Source organism: Phoenix dactylifera, chromosome 3 (genome assembly GCF_009389715.1).
Source record: "Phoenix dactylifera cultivar Barhee BC4 chromosome 3, palm_55x_up_171113_PBpolish2nd_filt_p, whole genome shotgun sequence".
Taxonomy (NCBI): domain Eukaryota; kingdom Viridiplantae; phylum Streptophyta; class Magnoliopsida; order Arecales; family Arecaceae; genus Phoenix; species Phoenix dactylifera.
The window spans coordinates 114,950-138,891 of NC_052394.1; the positions used below are offsets into that span (position 1 = coordinate 114,950).

General features: G+C 41.5%; 2 protein-coding genes and 1 pseudogene across 4 annotated transcripts; 1 reads left to right on the plus strand and 2 right to left on the minus strand.

The window, feature by feature from the left end:
* Position 1: 1 nt before the first annotated feature.
* Positions 2-2,372, plus strand: LOC108511589 (annotated as a pseudogene).
* A 7,829-nt stretch (positions 2,373-10,201) lies between these two features.
* Positions 10,202-19,839, minus strand: LOC103715666 (protein TOC75-3, chloroplastic-like). Of its 2 annotated transcripts, none has more exons than XM_008803374.4 (8): positions 18,427-19,839; positions 15,848-16,069; positions 15,596-15,703; positions 12,450-12,641; positions 12,093-12,341; positions 11,307-11,561; positions 10,818-11,100; positions 10,202-10,662 (listed from the first exon to the last, which is right to left on the minus strand). In XM_008803374.4, the coding sequence occupies exons 1-8, from the start codon at positions 19,609-19,611 to the stop codon at positions 10,658-10,660; spliced, it is 2,499 nt and encodes an 832-aa protein (XP_008801596.2). In that variant the 5' UTR covers positions 19,612-19,839; the 3' UTR covers positions 10,202-10,657. The 2 variants fall into 2 exon arrangements, with proteins under 2 accessions (XP_008801596.2, XP_038980013.1); XM_039124085.1 differs by having other exon boundaries at positions 10,763-11,100.
* Positions 19,840-20,941: 1,102 nt separating this feature from the next.
* LOC103715668 (light-harvesting complex-like protein OHP1, chloroplastic) lies at positions 20,942-23,897 on the minus strand. Of its 2 annotated transcripts, XM_026807922.2 has the most exons (4): positions 23,704-23,897; positions 23,464-23,586; positions 23,274-23,362; positions 20,942-22,430 (listed from the first exon to the last, which is right to left on the minus strand). In XM_026807922.2, exons 1-3 carry the CDS (start codon positions 23,884-23,886, stop codon positions 23,294-23,296), a joined length of 375 nt encoding a protein of 124 aa, XP_026663723.2. In that variant the 5' UTR covers positions 23,887-23,897; the 3' UTR covers positions 20,942-22,430; positions 23,274-23,293. The 2 variants fall into 2 exon arrangements, with proteins under 2 accessions (XP_026663723.2, XP_008801597.2); XM_008803375.4 differs by lacking the exon at positions 20,942-22,430 and having other exon boundaries at positions 23,140-23,362.
* Positions 23,898-23,942: the final 45 nt, after the last annotated feature.

Genomic DNA, 23,942 nt, shown 5'->3' on the forward strand with positions numbered 1-23,942 from the left:
CCTAATATCTCCTCCTATAACATTCTCATTGAGATGCGTTCTTGTTATGCGAGTCGATTCGATTGGACCTATGAGGTCGTTCACAGTGGGAGCATGTGGTGTTTTGGATTGGATGCTGGAGGAGAAATGCCCGCCCACCGTCCACACCTACACGCCCATCGTGCAAGGTTATTGCCTTGAAGGAAGGATGGAAGAGGCTAAAAGTTTGATGGCCACTATGGAGAGTGTCGGTTGCTCTCCTAATTCGGTGACCTATAATATATTGATGGATGCCTCTTGTCATGTCGGGAGCTTTTATAGAGGTTGAGTATATCTATGTCCTTTGTACTACAAGGCTAAGGAACCATTCCAGAAACTGGAAGTTATTCTGGGGAATGGATTGTGGCCCACAGGAGTCACTTTAAATATCCTTCTTGATTGCCTTCAGCATGATTCAACATTTTGGTAGGCCAAATGGCTATTGGAGAGGAGTCCTAGAATGGAATATGGTGTTGGTGTTTTTGGTTGCAGCACAGTGATGAGCAGGTTATGTGAGATTGGGAGATGGTCATCCGTTCTTGAGCTCTTGACTGACATTTTTAAAAAAGCTATCGCCCCAACATGAAGACATTTAATATTGCGTTTCGTAGTCTTCGCATAGGTGGAAAATTTCGCAATGCAAAATATCTTATTAGCAGCAGAGGATTCGTTGCATGTGGTTGACATATAACTCAATAATTCATTGGTCATATCTTTTTTTTGTAACATGGATGTTCAGAAGATTGCACCAGATACAATCACTTATACTATTATGATTAACAGCCTTTGTGAGGAAGAAAATTTTTGGAGGTTACTGATGGTTTTTTCAGATCGCTAACAATGTGGATGTTCTACAGATCTTGTTGTCTGTCTAATTTATGGGCTGATTGGGAGTAGAACGTTCAGAGAAATGCTAGACTTATATAAAGGATTGGAGAAGCAGGGTTTTTTTTTCCAGATATCCATATATATGATACAACAATCAGGGTATTTTCCTGGGAGGGTCTTTGTCAAAGCACAGATATTTATAAAGTCTGTCATATTCTGGACAAAATGTTCCGAAGGAGTTAAACTCTTCCTGGATGTTGGATTTGTTTGATCCAACATTTCTTTTCATTGGAGAACATGATAATTTTCTTTTTCTATGGTATCAGGTGTCACTTCGATGTGTTTTTCTGGTTTCTGGTCCTCGAGACTTTCCTTCGATGTGGACTCTCCTTACTTGCATCCTTGGACACATGGTAGTTTATCTTGGGTTCATCTAGGAATTCGAGTGGGAATTGAAAAGCAAAATGGCAAAATCTCGTCTATGCACCACCTTCTCTTGAGAGCATCCTTGGTGTTGATCCCTAGTCCATGGTAGGGCTTTATCGTGGGACACTTCAGTACATAAGGAGAAGGGCAAGGAGGTGGCTGACGTCCACTAGGACCCTTCATCTGCCATGCATGAAGGTGTATATAGTTTGGCTCTACTAACTTGGATGCCTTTGGCACCAAGAGTTCAAGTGGTTGTATCTTGGTTTTGGTGTTCGTGTCTAATGATGCACCCATCAACTTGGGATCTGCTAGTATTCCTTGCCTTGGTCGTGTGGCCATGAAGCCAAGGTCATTGGAAGATTGCACATAATGCTCTCATCAACAAGATTAAGGCTGCTATTGGGGCGTCTTGGTCCCATGTGTTGTATTCTCCACTTGGTTTACCATCAAGGTTTATTGAGGTTGCAACTCTAGACGAGTCCAAGGACTATGGTCCTAGGCCGGGTTTGCCCTTTGGGGCACCTACTAACCCTTCTCTTCCCTCCCCTAACTGCCAAATCTCCTTGGACCATCTACTGCCTGGCAATGTCATCGTTGCATGATTTTCACATGAGTTTTGTAGCGTGTGGTGTCTCTGGCTAGACCTATGATGTATGAGGATCTCAGTTTTTTTGACTGCTACCCAACCGAGGATGGCATAGGTTGTGTTTGGATTTAGGAAAGGAGAAGCATTCTTCATGGCTTGAAGATGGGGTTTGGATGACCTCTTGGGATGGCTGGATGACTGGCCGAATGATTGCTCGGGATGGTCTGATGACTACTTGAGACTGATAGAGAATCGCCATGAAGGGAAGACAGGAGTGGAGGATTAGAATGAACTAGTACTATTTAGAAAAGTTAAAGGGCTTTATAAAAGGCTTAAGAAGGAGATGTATATTTTCATCATTTAGGACAATGCACTAATGGTGTTCAGTAGTGGAATGGCTGCAGGATTTCATCAGGTCAATATGCTAACTTAAAGGATCCAATTAAAAAATTTTAAACCTGAGGGGTAGGTGTGCAGCAGTCGAGGAGGTTAAATGTAATTTTCCAAAAAAGAATAATTTTTTTTTTGGCACAAAACACAGTTGGATTTGACATCAAGATGACAAGCAGTTGCAAAGTTCATCTCAGGCCTTTCATATATCCTTCCTTAAGGTTGTTTCCATTGCCAAAGCCATATCAGTTGGATAAGGCTTTCTTGGTGTTTGGATGAACAAAACATGTCTATTCTTTGTATACAATTGCATGGTTCATAAGTCTGTCCTACTGTGACATGATATATGTGCCTGGCTTTCAGGTCCATGGATAGTCTTGAGAGTTAACAGCGGAAGGAAGCCTTGGTATCAGTACTAATATATTTTGCAATGCTGACATTCAAGATGCCTGGTTATTTTTGTTTCTCCTGGGCAATGTAAATTCCTTCAAAGATTGTTATTGTTGTTGCAGTTGCAGAGTCTCATTACCTGCTATACATAGTTTTTCATTATATCTATGATATAATAAAACATATGTCGGTTTGATATTTTCCTTTGTTATCTATATTTATATAGAGATCTTTGTGATATATTGGCAGGTAAGTGCAGAGTGAAGCAACCCTGCCAGCAGCATGGAAATTGTATGTTTAATTATGCGATAGTGGATGGAGATGCAGGGCCAGTTTCCAGAGTTATTGCAAAGGGATTTGAGGTGATAAAAAATCACTCCTTTTGTTTCATATGGTTTATTTTTGTAATTCGTTTACCGGAGTTTAATATAGTCTTTTTTTTGGTAATAGAGTTCAATATAGTTTTTTGTAATTGATTTCGGTTTGAAAAGGAAAAAGTAAAATTCAGTTTCACGGAAGCCATGGACTGACCTGACTTTGTTTCCATAATGGAAGTTCAGAGCATGCTCTTTTTGAAGCAGTTATCAAATCATGTTTACTTGATTAGGACCAGATGTGTTCTCGAACCATTACATGTAAGAAAGATCTCAATGTGCAGTTAGTATTGTCTCGTAGAGACTATGTAACTCTTATTTTTAAAATTTCTCCCAGTTGTTTTCTCATTTTATTGTACAATTATGTCCTAGAACTAGAGCGTTGGTTGTAATTATTTGTTTTTCATTTTTGCAACATAAGGTATGCTAATTAGGGAAGTGGACCAACCATACAAATGCCCGGACTACAAACTCTTATAGCATCCTTGCAGTGTTGAATATGATGAACTGAACAAATTCAACATTTTAACTGTGAACTAGTGTCTGATACTTAACCATGTTCTATGTTATACTGAGTAGATGATATTATGATTAACAGATCAAGGCATTGAACAATGATAATTGTGGTCTCTTTCTTTCTTCTTAGTACAACACAGAGTTCCAAGTGACTCAGGCATCTTGACCTCATCCAAAGTGAACATTGTGTATAGGATGGTCTTTGTGTAAATGGATTGCTCTCATTGGATATCTTACCATTATTGCTGGAGACATATTTGAGGTTAAAGTCTCAGCTTCTGATCGAACTTGATTTGCTTCAGTCTCAACTGTATAAATCATGTTAAGCCAATTCATGTAACTTATAAAATGATAGATGCTTTATGATATTTCTGTATCCACTATACGTCTGCATCCACTTGATGAGATGATTTGCTTCCTTAAAATCATCACAAAACTGCTGTACTTTGTTTGTAACCCCCAGTCGGTTATCAAAAGTTTTGCAAACAGAAGGTTCATAATCTTTTGATCTTACATAGAACAACTAAATTTGTTCGCTGTCATTGTTGCATCTAAGAGATCCTATGCGATGCTGTAGATCATATGATTTTTTGAAAAAGCTTCCCTGGTGTAAGATTTCAAACTGGAAAAGTCAAAGTTCATGATAGATAGCATTGAAGGCACATGTGACTTATTACTGTTCAGCTGCAAACATGGATATTAACTCCTCAGTCCTTAACTTGCAGGAGGGTAGAAGGTAATAAGATGAGGTGACGCCTTGCAGGTTTTCAAGCTCGAGGGTTCATCATAGGCAAAACTGTATGCATGAGGGCATATGAACTGGAAGATGTGGGAGTAGCGATGGCTTGCAACTCCTTGGGGAAATATGGTCCCTGGTGCAGCAGTACTTGTTTGTCTTCAGAGCCAGGCATGCACTCTTACGCCTAACTTCCTTCCTTTGCTGCTTCTCCTCAAACTTTATAGGGCAGCAGACGTTGAAGTCCATCTCACATCCTGCCACGCCGAATCCAATTCCTCCCCATATTGGTTTCATTGCAATTCACGTCATCGTAGTGAAGGGGTGATCTGGAAGTCCCAAAGGTCATCTACTGGGGCTGTCGGTGTTTCACCCATCCTCCGTGTCACAGGAGCCCTTGCCTTGAGGCAGCGGCCTTTTCTGGCCCATATCCTCCCAGACCATCCGGCAGGCACATGAAAGAATGTCTCCTCAAAGGTTGGACGTCCGGCATTTCCCAGTGGCCCAGGCCACACGCTATGGTTGCAATTGTTCACCAGTACGAGTTGGATCTCACCTGCAACAAAGCGCAGAAGGATGAATTAAAATTCTCGTCAGTGAAGTAAGAATATAAGGATTCTTCAGTGTAAATTTAGTGATGGGGACATCAGAGCCCTTCATCCAGATGATCCTGAGCCCCCGGATTGAGCCAGACCCGTTTATTTGCATATTTATTTTATTATTTTATTTTTGGGCTTATTTGCATTCTAGGGTTTATTTGTGGTTTATTTTATTTCTGGGCTTATTTGCATTTTAGGGCTTATTTGTGTTATTTGTGGGTTCATTAGGATTTATTTCTGTGTAAGGGGGGGTTTATGCAAGTTGTGTATTTGGGCCCTATATATAGGGAACTATTTTCATGATTAGGGTTTAATGAATGATTAAGAATTTCTTTTCCCCCAGATCTTATTCTTCCTCCTCCTCCTCCCCTTCTCTTCTTCCTGTGTCTCTAGAACCTCTTCTTCCTTCTTCCTCTCTTGTTCTTCCTTCTTCTCCTCTTTTTCCGCATTTGTGCGGCATCAACTTGGTATCAGAGCCTCGGCTTTGCCCCTGTGCCAAAGCCCCAGATCCTACACAGCGCCTTTCTTCTTTGCTGCCATTTGAATAGTCACCCCCACGCCCGCTGCACAGCTTCACCCCACCGCCTCCGCCTCCGCCTTTCTCCTTTGACTTCCCACTGCCCACTACCACCCGCTTCCATCATCAAGCCTTCCAAAAAAAAAAAAAAAAAAACAAACCTTTGCAGGTTCCCTATTCCCGTGACCACCCGTCACCGCGATCGCGGCCACCGCTTCCATCCCTCACCGACGACAACACCAGCGCCGCCGCTTCGACTCGCTGCCGGAGGTCGCCGTGACCCCACGGAAGCCCGCCGTCCTGATATCAACCGCGCGGCAACCGTCCTGACGGAGGAAGCTCTCGGCCGCAACCCCTGTGGCCACCGTCCGTGGCCAGATCCAGAAGTGGGACACCGCTCTCCTTCTCCGTCGCCGCCCTAACGCCTCCCTCCGCCGCTGCAACCCGGGTCGCCCGCGTCTGCCGCCAACCGCCTGCATCGGGTCCATAGAGGGGACCGCCGCTGACCTTCGCCGCAGGCCACGAAGCCGTGGCCGTGATCTCGCCGCCGCCGCAGGTCGTGGAGCCGCCGTCGTGATCCCTGTCCCGGCCCGCAGCCGCCGCCGCGAAGATCGACGCCCTCCCGAATCCGTCGGGAGGTTGAAGAAAGAATCAGGGTAACGGGGAGTTCTCAACCCGTTAACCCACAACCCGTAACCCGGGTCCAAAAAAAAAAAAAAAAAAAAAAAAAAGTTTCACGTGACCCACACGTGACGGGTCCGTAAAGGGTATCGGATCGGGTCAAACCCGTTAACCCGAATCCTAACGGGTCTGAGTTAAAAAAAAGTAAAAAAAAAAAAAGAAAAAAAAAGAAAAAAAAAAAAAAGGAAAAAAAAAGGTACCTGTTCATCTTCCTCACCGTGAGCACCCTCGCCACCGCCTTCGTCCGCCGTCGCCGCCCGCCTCGCCGCCTTGCCACCGCCTTCGTCCGCCTTCGTCACCGCGGCCGTCCACAGCGCCGCTCGTCCTTGCCGCGACCGCCGTCGCCGTTCCACCGCAGCGCCGCCTTCGTCTTGCCGCCCTCGCAACCGCCGGTCCGAGCATTTTTTCCACCACGCCGCTCCGCCTGGCCGCCTTCGCCACCCCCACCGCTTCTTCTCCGATCGCACGCCGCCCACTGCTGCCTCCGCCTCGCCGCAACCTTCCGAACTCCCATCGCCGTCCCCTCCACCAAAGCCCCTCGCCGCCTCCGGCTTGCCCTCCGTTTGCCGCTGCACCAGACCGCCGCCACCTGCCTGCCGCCTCCTCTGCTCCGCCGCCGGCCGTCCCCATCTCGAACCCCTGTCACCTTCCGCCGCCCCTCTTCCCCTCAAACCCCTTCCTATCTGGCCGATCCCACGCGCCTCCCACCCTCCTTCTAAAGTCAACACGGGCCGACCCCAGGCCCACGCAGCAGGAGCCTGCCCCGACTCTCTCTCACGAGCCCAAGTCAGCAGGCCGAGCCACTGCAGAGCCCCTTTCAACGGGCCTTTTCTTCTCCAGGGGGGCCACACCACCCCCTCCCTCCTCCCTTTTCAAGCCCATCAGCTGCACTTCGCTTCTGATAGTCGCCCCAGACCTCGAACGCACCATTCTGGTTGACTGCATCCGCCACAGGTGATAGGTTTCCATTTTTCTTGGATTTGTTCATTTAATTATGTTCTAGTTCTCTTGCATGATAGCCATATACTTGAAAATTTATATTGTTGTCAAAATTCAGAACATAGAACCCCTACTTTCAAACCCATCCTATTTGCCCTGTTAAAATCTAAATATTAAATTAGCACACCCTAACAACTGGATGCTTCTCAACATTCTTCGATCATATTGATTTAGGATCAGAACAACTGTACTACTTGATTGCAATCTAACTTCTTAAATTGAATAATCTTAATCCTTAATTCTGAATAACCGAAGTAAAAATCAGCAACATTTAAATTTTAAGTTATTATTGTGAAGACTTGCTGATTTCTGAAGTCATAACAGATTGCATTAGTAGGTTGTCCAGCATCAACTTTGGTCCTACATTATAGTTATTAAGATTTCATTAGTGACACTGCATTTCACATCATCACCCAGTGTCATCATTGCATGCCAACCTGTAGTGATATGGAGTACTATCTCAGTCAACCTAAAACCCCTGTAGCTACCATGAATTCCGACATTTTGAGGTCTATCAAGGAACAGATCGTTGCCATACGGGCTGGATACAAGGAATTCAGACAAGAGATCCGTGAGCTCGTGCAAAATTCTAGGACCCCTAAATCGCCAACCCCTGTTACAGCCCAACCTAAAATCAGTTTGGTCGCACCACCTGTAGTCCTTCCCCACTCTCCTAGGCACCAAACCCAATACTCTAGGTGTCAACAATTCGGCCACATAGCGCCCCAATGTTCCACTAAAACCTACTCGATTACTGGACCAGAAGTTAGGAACCAAGAGGCCGAATATGTCGAAGAAGTCTATGAACCAAATATAGAAGACTATGAAGAAGACTTTGAAGACGAACTTACAGAATTAGACTTTGTCCAAAATGATTCCCAAAGGGAGACTAGTGATCTAAGTACAACCAAGCCACTTCACATCACAACTGTGGAAGAGGTAGTGACAGATATTGAGAGCCAATCATCTGAATTGGCACTTGTAGCTAAAGTTACCCATGCGGAGTCCAACCTTGAACATTCCCCGGTAGTAGTTTCCCTTCTAGAGGAGTTTCATGATGCACTCCCTGATGATCTTCCGGATGCACTTTCTCCAATGCATGATATCCAACGCGCAATCGATCTAGTTCCCGGAGCATCTCTGCCCAACCTTCTACATCATAGGCTCAGACCGAATGCATATGCTAGGACCTGGAATTTAATGTTACCGACAGTTGAGTTTGCATGTAATAGTTCGGTTAACAAGTCCATAGGTATGAGTCCATTCGAAGTAGTGCATGATTACAAACCTAGGCAACCCATAGACCTGTTTTTCATGTCTCATCAGTATAGAGTCTTTGAGTCTGCACAATCAATTGTATCACATCCACATTCATTGCATCGAGAAATCAGCAATTGTAGTCACTTTAATAACTTAAAATATAAATCCTTTGCTGATTTACACAGACGTTATAATGAGTTAAGTGAAAGAGATTACATCATGATAAGAATTAGGTTTGAACGACTTTCTTCAGAAACGTTTAAGAAATTGCAAATTTGTAGTGCAGAACAGTTCAAAATCTTAAAGAAAACCTGTTCGAATGCATATGTTGTGGATCTTCCTGATGACTATGGGATTAGTGCGACATTTAATATTGAAGATTTAGTCCCATACAAAAAGATAATATTCCTGCCTTCTGACCCCTTTATTGATATACCTGCCCATGTTGGACACCCTGCCCTATTACCTGCTGTTGAGCCACCACCTCCCAAATTTCATGCACGCAGAGAACAAATAGAACATATATTGGATGAGCAGGTTATTTCAAGCAGGAACGGTGGTTACCAACGTTACCTTGTTCGGTGGAAAGGTCGACCAAAGTCTGATGTGACGTGGATTTCCAAAGCACAGTTGCAGCGCATTGACCCCGATCTTCTGGAGCAGTACGACAGCCGGCCAGACCTGTACTCGACGGGGTCGAGTTTTTCTCACCCGGGAGGAGTTGATGGGGACATCAGAGCCCTTCATCCAGATGATCCTGAGCCCCGGATTGAGCCAGACCCGTTTATTTGCATATTTATTTTATTATTTTATTTTTGGGCTTATTTGTATTCTAGGGTTTATTTGTGGTTTATTTTATTTCTGGGCTTATTTGCATTTTAGGGCTTATTTGTGTTATTTGTGGGTTCATTAGGATTTATTTCTGTGTAAGGGGGGTTTATGCAAGTTGTGTATTTGGGCCCTATATATAGGGAACTATTTTCATGATTAGGGTTTAATGAATGATTAAGAATTTCTTTTCCCCTCAGATCTTATTCTTCCTCCTCCTCCTCCCCTTCTCTTCTTCCTGTGTCTCTAGAACCTCTTCTTCCTTCTTCCTCTCTTGTTCTTCCTTCTTCTCCTCTTTTTCCGCATTTGTGCGGCATCATTTAGTCTTACATTATAGTGTGTTGGGCAAGCGGACATGGGAAGAAATTATGGAAATTATGTGTTGTTCTCTCCCTTCTCCTGGGTATCTGATGCTGGCTTAGTGGTGTGTGTTGGGTGTTTTGGGTGACGTGATGTTTGGAAGAGCAGAGAGTTGGGTAGCGGCTTCCCTGACTTCGTTGCCATGAAATGTGCCACAACCACTTGGAGGAATGATAAGTAATCCAGAGCAACGTGGTTCTAGGATGTAGCTTTACTTATTTACTTAATTTATTTATTTTCGATAGGCTCCTTTTGCTTTTCCTAGTTATGCTGATCTCACGGATGTTTCTCTTTTGCACTCTTGAGTTGAATAGCGCAGGTGCCCGGGCCCTTGATCTCAATCTTCGGGCCTTGCGTGATCTAAATCTGGACCGGTATTGCCAACGCGGCCATGAAATTAAAAGGTCAGACAATTGATCCAACACCGTGGAATGCGTACATTGGTTCAGATCGTTAAAGAGAACATTCAAACAATTCCATAACAACTTTGTGCCCATGTTTCGTACATGAACGGAGCTTGCATCATCCACAACCATTGGGATTCCCGAGTGCTTCATATTACGCTCGGTAGTCCTAAATAATGTGCTTTATTTGCCACACGATTACGGATATCTTTTCTTTAATTTTGGGTTGGGGGGTGGTCGAGTGGTACCACCATCATTAGTTCTTTATCAGTTTTGAAAATACAGATGGGCTACCTCGAAAATCAGCTACAAAAATATTGATTTTAATCCATTAGCCGGTACCTAAATTTAGGTACTAAGGAACAAGATCATACCGCCCCCTGACAATCACAGGTATGATGCTACCACAAGAGTCACAGCCCTGTACTTTATCCCTCGAACAAGACAGCGGGGCGCCTGCCGTCGAACCCAAGCCTTCGACGCATGGAAATATCAAATTTCTACCTATTAATTTCAGAAGATCAACATATCAGCAATTACTATCATAGGTCTTTCGACAGGCCGATAATCCTGATGGTAAAAATGTGACAGCCATCATAAAAGTCCCCATCCTGGAGCTTCACCCGGTTGCGAAGATACTGGTTCTCAGGGAACTTAGCCTACTCTAGATTTTCAACACTCACCGAGGCTTGCACAATTTATACCGCATGAAGCAAATTCCCTAGTCACCCGTTCTGTGCCATTATGCTGTTGATAACATTGTCAAAATAAAGTTCGAATTAATAAGCAAGATTCATAAACTTTTTCAATAATATGAAAAATCAACTAAAATACAGTGCACATGAACCTTGATAACTTGGAATAAATGACACAGGCATCCTGTAAACAGATATCCATGGCACCTGCAAAATTTTTGAACTTCTCCGCGATGTAGGCAACATCCCTCAAAAACCTCTCTCCAAATCTAAAAAATATTGCACCAGTACCGGCATTATGATCAACTGCATACTCTGCTCTTACCAACCCAAGCTTGACGCCTGCACCATAAGACGAGCCATGCCCAGCTCGGCGGAAGAACTCGGTTGGGTTTCCTTTGACATCCTTCGAACTACCAAGATCATTCCCATGTTCTGCAAATGCATATACATGGGTATTCCTCACAGGGATCCGCAGCTCAGCAGCAAGCTGAACAGTATGAAAAGGAATGGTTAAATCTCAAGTGATTGAAATGAAAAATCACCCAGATCTGTTGATTGATCTACAAGCACCAATAATGATGATTGTGGTAATTGTCAGAATCATGATTTATTCTTAATCTTAATTGAAAAGGAACTGTGTATCACTTATGAAAGTTCAAGCTAACATGCAAAAAGATCTCCCGTTATGCTCACCTCAAGAATGTTTCTGCAGGCACCCAGCTCGCCCATGTTGTAGCCCCTCACTGAGTAGGGCCCACCGAGTGTGAAAGCATCATAGCTTGGAAGGTCTCCCACACAACCACCATAATGTCCATGAAGGACCAAAACAGGTGGTGGCGGCTTGCCAGCACCTTCTTCTGCTTGCTTCAACGGAATGAAGCGTGTCACTGTGAGCTGGTGACGATTGAAGAATGGAAACTTGCTGCCAATTCCAAGGCCTTGGTCTAACTGCAATCCAAGAGAAATGCAGCCATCAAAAGATAAGAAGAGTTTGAAAATGTATGTCAGGAAACAAAATGTTTTATTACTTACAAAGAAGTCAAAAATGGATTACATAATAAAAATAGGACACTGAAATTTCAGTCCTAAACAGATCTAAAAGCATAGGTTTTCCTCAGAATAGTTTTATTATGTGAAAAGGGACCACCTGCCCTACCATAATTTGAAAAATTGGTGCTACTAACACAAATTCAAATATAGCATAGAATAACTGCTACGTGACCTTTTAGGATTTCAGATTCATATTTATAACTGATCTATAAATACATATAGAAATAATCTAAAATCATCCAAAACTTACTACGGAACATTTTAGCATATGCTACTTATAGGATTGTAGGATCTCTCTCTGTGTATCCATGCCTCCGTCGGCCTTTGCTGACTTACAGGCTCGGAGACAACAGCTTATGGTGGAAACTTAACATGCAAGAACTCTACCGAAAATTCAAAATAACTGATAAGCAAACTAACTGTACACACCTGAAAGACGTCTCTCTCGCCAACAACTGCACCATTTACAAACTTTGTGTTGTCACGAGTAATATTTGCCTGTGCAAATGCCATGTGGTCAATACCAGTACCACTGAGGGTTGTTGGAGGTCCATCCATGCTTAAGCCACCAGTAGGAAGTGCTCGAGCACCATGAGTGCATATACTGCTAGTTTCATCGCGAGTTGTGATTTCCTCCATCACAAGTCCATAAGTGAATTTGCTTTGACGTGTGAAGGCCTGAAATTTGAGTAATGCATCTCATACAACATTATAGAGGATCCTTCAGAGAACAAATTCACTGCAATAAATTTGAGAATTGAGCTAAGAGAAAACATCAACACCTACCTCTGTTATATTTGCTTTGAACCCCACTCTGTCAATCCATACAGGTGGAACTTCATCCACCCCTGGCCCACCAGTGAAAACAGGACTCAACTTCCGACTGTTAAAGCAGCTAGCGCGGAATGTGCGGTTACGAGGGTTATACACACCATCCACATACGGATGCACATACTCCAGCTTGAAGGATAGGTCATCCTAAACAGGCATTGTAAAATTTTAGAAGTTAAATTGGTATGATGCATTAAGAATGATGATGGTAATGACGGGGACAATAATCATAATAATAACAACAATATTAATAATAAGACGGATACTTTATGCTGATAGTAACACATATACTTTTTCCTATTATATTTTCCCTGTGTGAAAAATTTCGGTAACTAGATTCAAAGATCATAAATTAACAAAAAGAACAATGTAATCTTTGTGACCCAAGCTGATGAACAGCGAACGAACTCATGCGCACACACCACATTGTGGAAATATGACTTAACAAAGGCTTTAATGAATATGGACTCGGTAATGTAGGACCCAGTTCATAAAGGAAATGATATGTGTTTTAGGAAGAAATGAACATAATAGGATTTCAGACACGCATGGCCACATTGCTAATCTGAATACAAAAGTTCTGAACAAATTTTTGTTGTATATGATCAAGTGGACAGATGCAAGTTTTGAAAAATACAAAAAACTAATTCTTAGCATTCCCCTGTATCAATACAAAAGTTGATTGTATTTAATAGCATAAATAGGCACATAGAACAACAAAAAGAAAGCAGTCAACCCACAAATTGACCCAAAACCCCCCAGCCTCTTCACCAACATAACCATCAAAAGGCCATGCAGAACAGATGACGCGTACGCACAATATGTTCAAATATCTATGCAGCTACGTACGCATCCAATCTATACCTGAAATAAAGGCCTAAGTTTGTTGCATAATAGGTGTTTATTTTGCAGTAAGATATATACTCGTTGCCACTTTTGGCATAGATCTGAACAAATCAATGAATTGATAATTCGCTGATCCTAACTGTAAGTCATCACCCCACTAATATTTTTAAACCGGCAGCAGTCTGACCTTTTTTAGTATACTAAGACTCGGCATGCTTCTTTTCCCTTTTTTGCTTGATGATTACATGGTTGTTTGTTCTCATAAAATGTTATGCCATCATCATCCTAGCATTTTCCCATTGGGTCAGCTATACAACACAACTATAAGATGTCATAGCTCTGAGAAAGATTGAGCAGATTTTGTAATTGTCAACCTGATCTCGAACCTCTACAAATTGATATTCTCCTCCTTGGCAAGGAAATTTATTATGAGAGGGGACTTCAAACCTCTAGAAATTGGTTTTCCCTTCCTTGGCAGGGAAATTTAGACAAGAGGGACTTACCATGAAACCTTTGGAAGTAGTGGGTGTCTAGCGAGTTCTACTGTGTTGGCAAAGGCTATTCATTTCAAACCAAGAAGCAAAAGGTTATACATAGATTAAACATTATTTGAGGTATGAGAACAATTATTAAAAGCAAGCTCCAATGGGCAGGCCCCTGCATCTCCATCCCCTCGTTCTGGTCGCAAACTTCCACAAACCATGGGCAGGCCCCTTTTACATGTGTACCATTTTTAAAATAACAACACTCTCCCAAATTCACTCTCAATGACATTGGACAGGAACTATATTTATCAAATTTACTAAAAATAATATTGACCAGCGAGATCATAGACATTCATTGAGTTAGCTCATCTCTTGAATCCATCACATGCATCGTGCATGCCAAATACTAATACTGGTTCTCATAAAGATAAAGCAAGCCCTTCATTGATACAGTTATTCAAATAACAGATTAATGTTCTTAAGCAATATTTATGAAAAAATTTCTGATATAGAAAAAGTTTTTAAAAATAGGCTTTGATATACAATTGATTTTCAAACATTTGTTTAGTTACATATGATGTACTTACTATTTATTTGACCAGTTCATAGACATGCAACATATTGTCGAAAGAAAATGAAAATATCATATCAATTATGTAAACTATTTGCTAGTTAAAACATTCTCCAGAATCCCAAATTTGAGAGGCCCATTATATTGAAGTTTCTAGATAACAACTGCATATGCGAATAACAGAAAATCCATTACTTCTTATACATAGTCTTGATTCTATCTTTGGTTGGCGGTGCTCTATTTGCGTTACCATAATTAGAATGATTAAATTATCTTAACTTAGTTAACAGTCTTAAAATTTCAACATATTATATTGTTTAATGCAAGATAATTACCTCATTTACATATTCGATTCACAACTTCTAAATTATAAACACCGACATGCAAACTCTGATCTAGTATAACATTTTTCTGCATACAAATATGGGTTAACATGTCTAAAACATGTCTGTCAATCCACAAAGTTCTCGATTGGAGAATGATAGGTTCATCTATCGGACCTTTATTCTGTTTGTTTATATTATCACTTTGATCTAGTGCATGCTAGTACCTTGGTATGCAGTAAGCTTATGATCCTTTTGGAAATTATTGCTCCTAGAAGATAAGAAATATTTTTAAACGTTACAAGCAAGTCAATATCCTATCAAACAACCTATGACCCTCAAGAAACCTTTCCCTTTTTCTTACTTCAGTCTGAAAATAACAACAGAACAAAGATAAGACATCTTTAGAAAGGCTGAGGCACATATTATAACAAATATATCACTCATAAGGGGCAGACAAGAAGCTACACTCAGAATAGGAAAAGAAATAAGGAACAGCTTGGTGGCTTTGATTAGGACTTGACATGGATATTTTTCTCATAAACCCATTTGGTCGCTTTGTATATCATGCCTTATATTTTATGATTCTAGCCGTATATATAGAATAAATTGCCACCCAGAAAGTATTTAACAGAAATAAATGCTTACAAAATGCAAGAAATGCTAGCATCAGAAATTCGTTGGTAGATTATCAACTGAAAGAAAGAAAAGCAAGAAAAAATGAAGAATGAAAGGGTTTTTTTTTTACTCAAATGGAAGGACAAAATGAAATAATTGTAACTTCAATTGTGGTCCAAGCTAACTATAATTCTGGTGAAAGCCAATTCAAGCAGGCTAAATTTACAGCAATGCTCCATTAAATGATTGCCAACGGACCTGAGGATTGAGCAGATTGCTGGATGTCACAGAGCCAACTATGGATCTGTTCAACCCTTTGATATTCCGATGTTCAAATGAAACAGTTCCACCAGGCTGAATTGATGCCTGAAAAAAAAGAATGCCATCAAATTTTTGAGTGAACTTGCTTAACTTATAGCTTGATGACAAAATATTTAGGATACAAACAGTCTAAATTATGTGAAATGTAGGCCAGTAGTTGTAAGGCCAAAAGGAAGAGTGTCAAAATACCAAAGTCGGCCGTCCTTGACGTCCAGGTACAATACTCCACTCTGTGCTTACTTCAGCTGATTTCTGTTCCAGTTCTTTGAGCTTTATTTCAACTATGATTCCTCCTTCATTCTTTTCATCAGGTCGTGGGTTCACCTCAATGTTGGAAAATAAAGCAAGTGCATTTATATTCCTTAGAGCTTGTTTCCCTGCTTCAATATTAAAGACATGTCCTGGTCGAAGCTGCAATAAATTTGACATCAAAGGTTGTTAAAGGCATAAGATATCCAAATGCTACCTATAAACAATAACCACTTTAACAGAATCACATCCTTTATATCATAGCAGGTGCAAGCATGATTCTTAAGTTGAAGCAAAACTTGGCATTACTTGCACACTGTACCGGCCTCTGACAGCATCTATCAAGAGATCCACTTACAACATGATTTCAACCTTCCAGCATGAACATAATTCATGACCATGATACAAAATATGGGAAAATTAAATGTTCAATAGACTTCTCAAATAGGAATACACTGTCAAATATATTTTTTTCACTCATTCCATTGGCATGGCAAACTTACCAAGACAATTTTAGCACATTAGATAATAGACTTCTCCCTCCTTAAGAAAGCATATGTTTTCAATTCATGCAGATTTGTCCTTATTTAAGTATCAAGTCCTTGAAAAGAATCAAGTTATGAGGTAAAGATGGAAGATTAAGGAGTTCACTGTATCATCTAACTTGGACATACTTTTGTACCCGCCTAACAAGGAAAGTATATGAATAACTCACAGACGGATATAAATTACATTTCCACAAGCTAAAAACCAAGGCAATATAATTTAGACCTTCACCCAGTAAGAACATAAACCTTTCCTCACAAAACCACTCTCATACGTACACAAATAGCACCATATCTATTCCACAAGTATTAACCTTGATAAGAAAATTGTGCAAGAAACAGCCAGGTGATGATCAAAGTTAAGCTGCAGATTTAAGAAATAAATTTGAAAGGAAAAGAACATGATATCACATTATAAAGGAAGCAAGCATAAATGATTAAAACTGATCTGCATCGTAGGCACCAAAATGCACATTTCTTAAGTTAATAAATGGAAACAATTGTCCATAACAAATGGAAGCTATTGTAAGTAACAGAACTGGTATCAAGCTGTTTCCAGAGCAAACTGACTCGTTTTCCCTTGACTGGCGAGTGAAACAGACATTTTATTGCTAATCTGCCCCTCACAAGTCCGGATATAATAAAATATCCTGATTTAAAAAGAATGGAGTTCAATTGAAACATCAATGAGTGATGATGTCCTAAGCAGGCGTGACATTGAGGTCAAATTAGCCAATATCTACATTCTGCAATATGTTCAAAAAGAAGACGGACAAATTTTGGAATGGATACAAGAGAATACTAGCATTCATCTCAAATTCATGGATTAGTTTGTATCTTGCTTACCAATCTGCCCCTTTCATGTCTTAATAAATAAAATGTTCTGATTTAGAGCCTAAATCTCGATTAAAGCATCAATCAGTGATAATGTCCTGAGCAGACACAACAATAAGGTCATATTGGCCTATCATTACATTCTGCACTAGCGTTTCCCCTTTCAAGTATGAGCTTTAGTAAATCTTGAAATGGGGACCAAGGAAAACTAGCGATCATCTCACATTCAGGTATCCTGCTTCCCCCCTTCTATCCAAAATCAAGGTAGCTAAGCCTAGCAACAATACATGTACCAGTTTCTACCTTCTCTGAAAGGAAGCTACCCATCATAAGTTTCATTAGTCCACCTCATTGGCCATGCCCCGCTATGATTATGAATTCATCAAACACTAGTGGAGATTTTCATGTTCTCCATCAAGACTTAATCAAGTGATTACCTTCTCCGAGTCACCTTCAACAATTAAGATTTCCATAGATACCCGCCCTACTAAAGAAGTTCGCGAGCAAGGGACATGCCGAAAACCTACCTTGCCCACTGAGCCCAATGCGAGGACCCTTTTATTGACGATGTGAATCTTAAATACAGGTATATGCTTCAAAATATCTTATTTGATCCCTCCTGTCCACTTGATACAGTATTTCCAATAATAATGAATCTTAGAAGCACCAGGAAGACCTTAACATCATTATGATATTTGTTCGTCACCATCCTCAATCCCCTTAACCCCAAAATTAGTCAGATTCACTCACTAATATTCATTTTCAATATTGGATTTGGAGATGATAGTGGTATCATCACCCTGATATAAACTGTTCCTATGTTTACCAATGAACCACTTTAAAAGCTAATGACCATGTCAAATACAGATGAAATCTCAAATCAAAAGGAAAGGTAAGGTGCCGCCTATAAACACACTTTGTTTTCCAACACTTCACATGTCTGTCTGCCAACACATTAAATCATCAGCATTGGAACAAATTAAACAATGATGAAAGCATTCAAGGTTTTCATCTCCCATCTATCCTAGTTTTCATCTTATGGAATATGAATAGACATCAAAAAATTAGCAAAAAAATCAAGCATTTATCAACTATGAAACACCTAAAGCTCCAGCACTATTAAGGTAAAAATAAATTCACCTGTTTGGGCAGCTCCCGACGAACAACAGCAAGCTGGGTATTCCCTTCGCAGACATTCCCGAGCTTATCCTGAAACTGGACAACCAGCTGTGTGATATCCCCCTCGACGACCTCACACACCACCTCCCTCGTGTTCAGATTGCCGAAATTGACGACCTGGGCGCAAGCATACCCCTCATCGTGGTACCACTTCTGGACCCGGTCCCGGATCCTCTGCAGCAGCCTCGCGCTGACCTTCCCCTGCTCCCGAAGCATCTGGAGCACCTCCCGCTGCACCGGAAAGGGCAGCAGGCACGGCTTGGACCGTTCGATCCTCCTCCGGTAGTCCCTCTCCTGGCTCCGAAAGTACTCCAGCTTCTCCCTATCGGTCATGTCGGGATCCATCTCCATCTGCTTCGTCTGGGGCATCAGCCCGACGTTGATGCACCGGAAGGCATCGGCCGACTGCCAGGTGCTCTCAACGAAGGACACGGTGAGGGCGAGGGTGCCGTCCGGCTTGGTCTTGCTCTCGAGATCGACCTTCTCGAACATGCCGCAGGAGGCCAGGGTTTCGAGCTCCTTCTGGAGCTGGGCCTTGGTGTAGACGCCGCCGGGGCGGAGGGAGACCATCTCGAAGAAGGAGTCCTCGGTGCCGGCGACGGTGGTGGCGCGGCGACGATCGAAGAAGAGGATCTCCGAGATCTTGTAACGCTTGAACCCGCTCAGCTTGCTCAACTGGACAACAATGTTGGCCGGCAGGCCGTGTGAGTCCCATTCCGGGCCGCCGCCGGCCGCGGGCTCCTCCTCCCTCGCGATCGCCGCGAGGGGAGAGAATATCTGAGACCAGAAGCCTCCGCCATCGCCCCCGCGGAAGCCTCCCCAGCCCCAACCGCCGCCGCCGCCGCCACCGGTATTGCCGGGGGGAGGAACGGGGGTGGAGAGGTGGAGGAGGAAGCCGCCAGCAGCGAGGGCGGAGGAGGAGATGAGGGCTAGGGTTTTCTTGCGGGTCGAGTTGGTGGGGGATTTGGGCGATGGGGTTTTGGCGGATGAGAGGACGCATTCGGGGTGATGGGCGGCGGACACAGGGGCCGCGGCGGAGGCGGCGGCGTCGGCGGAGGCGGAGGTGGAAGCGGAGCGGCGATGGCGGGCGGAACCGGAGAGGGGTATTTGGGCGCCCAAGGGTAGCTTCTGAGCGCAGAAGGCCATGGTGTCGGGAGAGAGAGACGAAGAGAGGGTGAGGATTAGGAGGAAAGGAGGGCTTTTTTCCTTTTGATTAAATCGATGTGGAGGAGGTATGGGTACCGAAAGTGGCGCTTCGTCCCCGTCTCCCGGGGACGATATCTTCAGATGGAGAGGCCAAGGGATTTGGGGTTTTGGGGTTTATACCTGGAGCTTGTTCTGTGACAATGATTGAGCGGGTCGGCCATTGAGTCCCATAACGGTTCCAATTGCTTGTCGGATCGATTCTAGGTAGAAATGGACCAAAAAACCAGACAACTGTAGGCTTGGCTGCATTTGGCATGATTTCTAATTTTTTTATTAAAAAATAAAAAAAATATTTTTAATAAAAAATATATTGATATAAATTATAAAAGATATCGCTCAAACACGAGCATGCTTGATCGGACTGACAAATGATGAAAATGGACGGATTACTATTGCTTCTGAGAAAACAAAAGAATGGACAAATGACGACAGATATCTAAAATAAATGAATAAATGGACGAACGGATGGATGATTATAGAAGATAGGCATGGACAACAAATAAATAAATAAATAAAAGAGGTGGCGGAATTCAGAAAGACAGGGCGACGATGGAAGATACCGAAGAGGCGAGCGACAACGGGGATGAGGAGGGCGGTGAAGGCCTTAAGGAGGTAAAGGAGCGATGCCGAGATTGGAAAATTGGGTTGAAATGAAAAGGAACATTCCAAGAATCTATACTTTCTAGCCTATGACCCTCGTCACTCAAAACTTTGACAAGACTGCCCTTATAACTGGGCTTATATTTTTCTTTTTTTTTTCCCTTTTGCCCTGGTGTCTTGGTAGCAACTGGCTGCATGTCTTCTGGGTCGAGGATCTGGATTGGTCGGGTCACGACTCCTTCTTCTTCACTTGCTCCAGGAATGCTTTGTCACTTTTTCTGCAAAAGACGAATACAAGATAGATCTGGAAGAAATAGTTTCGTGAAGGATAATAAGAACGGTTTCAGAATCGTGGCCAAAGGGCACGAAGAGCTTAGTACCAGTTTCATGGAGGATCTTAGAGTACATTTGAGTAGCAGAATTTTGAACGTACCCCTACCCTCTTGCTTTGGCGGTTGATGAGGAAAAGTAACTTTTAAAAAAATAGTATTGAAAATTTTTTATTTTAATTTTTTAGAAATAACGAAAGTTATTTAGAAAAATAAGAAACAAAAACAAGATAATTAAATATATTTTCTACATTAGATTTTATATTTCTATTTAATAAAAAAAATATAAAATAGGATCTTATATTTATAGCTAGAAAAGTAGTTTTTTTTTCGAGTCTTTATATGCCTCAACAAATCTTTTGCTGCATATATTGATGTTGGCATGCCTCTCGCTGATATTATTAGATTGAAAATATGCCTTTATTATCTTGTTGGACATAAACTGAATATAATATCAACATATTTAGCAATAATTTTAATTATTTTTAATTAAAAGTTAATATTTAAAAATATTTTTGATCATGTGGGCTAAGATTTCGGAAAATCTAAGGCATCTCTAAATTTTATCACTAAGATAACCAAGATTTCAGCTTTTAGAGACCTCAAAATGAAAAAAATAAAAAAAAATATGCAGCTAAACTCTCAATCTGAATTCACCATGCACTTTTTGTCATAATTTACGGTTACTTATACGCCCCTCTTTGTGCAAAAGCCTTCAGTTTGCTTTTCCCATGATTCTCAAAAACAAAAACATATGATCATCGATAATTACTTACAACCCTTGGTTCATGTGAAAATCTTGAATGCATCACACTTGCCTGCTGTACAAATCATAGCCATTAATATTTCCATCGATGTACAATGTAAGTGTCAAATGCAAGTATTTAACAGAACACCCCACCCCACAATTAAATATATATGTGTTTTTATGTCAAGTTTGAATGTGCATAGATTATATGGATTTAAATACTAGAATCATTTTAGTTGTTGGAACATGATAGTCCCCCGTACAATTTCATTACATTCTCGAATGCTAGTAATTGCTACCACAAGCCAAATTTGAGAGGTCCAATCCATACATCCACACCCTCTTTTTTGTTATCTAGGCATCCATGAATAGCTTTGTTAGACTGATTAGGAGGCCGTCGACACAGAAGATTGAGGAAGGATGAATCTGGCAGCTGCGCGTCCACCCCCAAGTGACCTTATTTGTATGGAGAATTTGACTATAGAGATCCTAAACCCTAAAACTTTGGCTTCTCTTTCTTTCGGTCTCTTGAGTGTAAGGAAAGGAGATCCGTATGTTTATAATTACCCTGATTCAAATACTTGGATGCACCACTCAAGACTCGAACTCAAATTTTTCAGTCACTAGGAAAAAGGGTGCAACAATTAGGATTCCCATTTATCCTTCTTTCTTTTTTTTGGTAAAAAAATGAAGGGATTTCCCCTAATTTTATTAAGGAGTGAAAACATGAGAGTATTTACAGGAGGAAGGAGATTAATGGCTCTTATTGGGACCTTTCATGAACTAGGTGGGTGAGAGAGCTCCTCAGTTTCTTATGCTCTTCCAACAATGCAGGTTGGAAAGAAAGAAATGGAGACCAACCCAACTCTCTCTCTCTCTCTCTCCCCCCTTTGAAGCTCCTTCTTTCAAATGATAAATCTTCCTTTGAAGTTCCTTGTTAGACTAGAATAATTTATCCAAGAGTTCCATTAGCCACAATAATAGAGACCTTGCCAGGTGATGGTTGTTGGGACAATGCTGCAGGGTTGCATAGAACCATGTGGTGAAGAAGCCAGCATGGACTTGGATCGAGGATCGAATTCCTGTTGATGCATTGGAAGAATCGGCGTAATATTGCTGCTGTTGTACGCGACTTATAGAAGAATATATTGATCTTAAATGCTCTAAATGAACTATTTTGCAGAGGAAAGATAGATGGTTCTGATGGAAGGCCGATCAATTGAGATGAGCATTAATTTCTTTGCTTTTTCGGTTTTTCTTAACTGTTGAAGATGATTGCTTTTGAACTGGAATGAAAATTCAGTGGATTCAGTGAGTCGAAAGTTAAGGACATAAGGAAACAAAGCATCGAACGAAAATGAGTTTGTACATAGTTCCAAGCATCCAGACAAGTTACAGCAGAGCATTGGCATCCATTTATGTACATCATCATGACATCTGTCTCAATTTTGTAGTCATTTAATAGAGTAAAAGCTTCTGAAATTATTCAAGTTCATTTCAAGATTGCATACTGAGATAACCGGCAAGCCAAATTTCACTTGTTCTTCTTGGTAACTATCAATCCTAAACATTATTATCCTATACAGTACTTAATAGTTTCTGCTACCTGATAGTGAATTGCTTTCAATTTTCTCATAGTCCTATTAAAAGCTAGTTATTCAAACCGTAATTTGTCGAAACCATTCTGTGGCCGCAAGAAGGTTATTTGTTCTATTCACCTCTTGCTTGCAGCTTAGTGCTTAAAGATTTCCCCTTTTCGTTTTTTACTTTTTTTAAACCAAAAAAAAGAAGTGTAACTAAGACATGTTTCTGGGATTATTTTTTGGATAAAATTCTGGGAGAAAAATGGAGCAAATTGAAGTAAATACTTTATACTACAGGTTACTGATTTTCCTCAAATAAAAATTGAAAATGATGTTTAGTACACTCATCCATTAGATGCAAGCTATAGAGGAAGATCAAGCCCTTTCCCTACATCCACACCAATCATCTGCAGTAAGCCCTTGTGAAATACCTGAGATAACAATGAAGAAAGGGAGACAGAGCACATTAGAACATGTTCTTTGAGAATTAATATATCTATTCTAATACTAGATGAGGTTGGAATGCACCCACAAGCTCCACAATGAAGATCCCAATGATGCCAATCATGCAAGCCCTGGAGTTCCATATCTCTGCAGTCTTTGTGAATCCAAGAAACGGTTCTGTAAGTTTTGGCTCTACTTTTGGCACTTCCACCTGAAACCGATCCAATATAGATTTTCCTCACCTTTTTCATACTTTTTTACCTACTTATGAATCCACAAAGACCAGAAAAAACCACATGCTGCTAACAGCGAGAGGGATATCACTTACTCCTGCAGGAAGCCTTGCAGCTCTGATCCTCAAAGTTCTTTGCTTTCCAAGGTATCCGGTGTTCCTCCTAAGATGATGACTGCAAAGGGATTGCTGCTGAAGAAAAGGTGAAGAAATAGTAGGTATAGCTGCCATCTCTCTCTCTCTCTCTCTCTCGTTCTTATGATTTTGAGTGTTGGCCATTGCTTTCCCTCTCCCACCTTATCTTCTTTAGAATTGAGATCCAGCTACCACCCGGT

Bases quoted from the DNA above. Each gene is read 5' to 3' on its own strand.
- LOC103715666 (XM_039124085.1), bottom strand. From the start codon at position 19,611: ATGGCCTTCTGCGCTCAGAAGCTACCCTTGGGCGCCCAAATACCCCTC. The intron at 15,704-15,847 runs GTATTTTGACAC...CTTTTTTTTCAG, and splicing joins GTCAAGGACGGCCGACTTTG to GCATCAATTCAGCCTGGTGG. The intron at 10,663-10,762 runs GTTCATGTGCAC...TGTTATCAACAG, and splicing joins ATTTATTCCAAGTTATCAAG to CATAATGGCACAGAACGGGT.
- LOC103715668 (XM_026807922.2), bottom strand. From the start codon at position 23,886: ATGGCCAACACTCAAAATCATAAGAACGAGAGAGAGAGAGAGAGAGAG. The intron at 23,587-23,703 runs GTAAGTGATATC...GATCGGTTTCAG, and splicing joins CTGCAAGGCTTCCTGCAGGA to GTGGAAGTGCCAAAAGTAGA. The intron at 23,363-23,463 runs GTGGGTGCATTC...TTGTTATCTCAG, and splicing joins GGATCTTCATTGTGGAGCTT to GTATTTCACAAGGGCTTACT.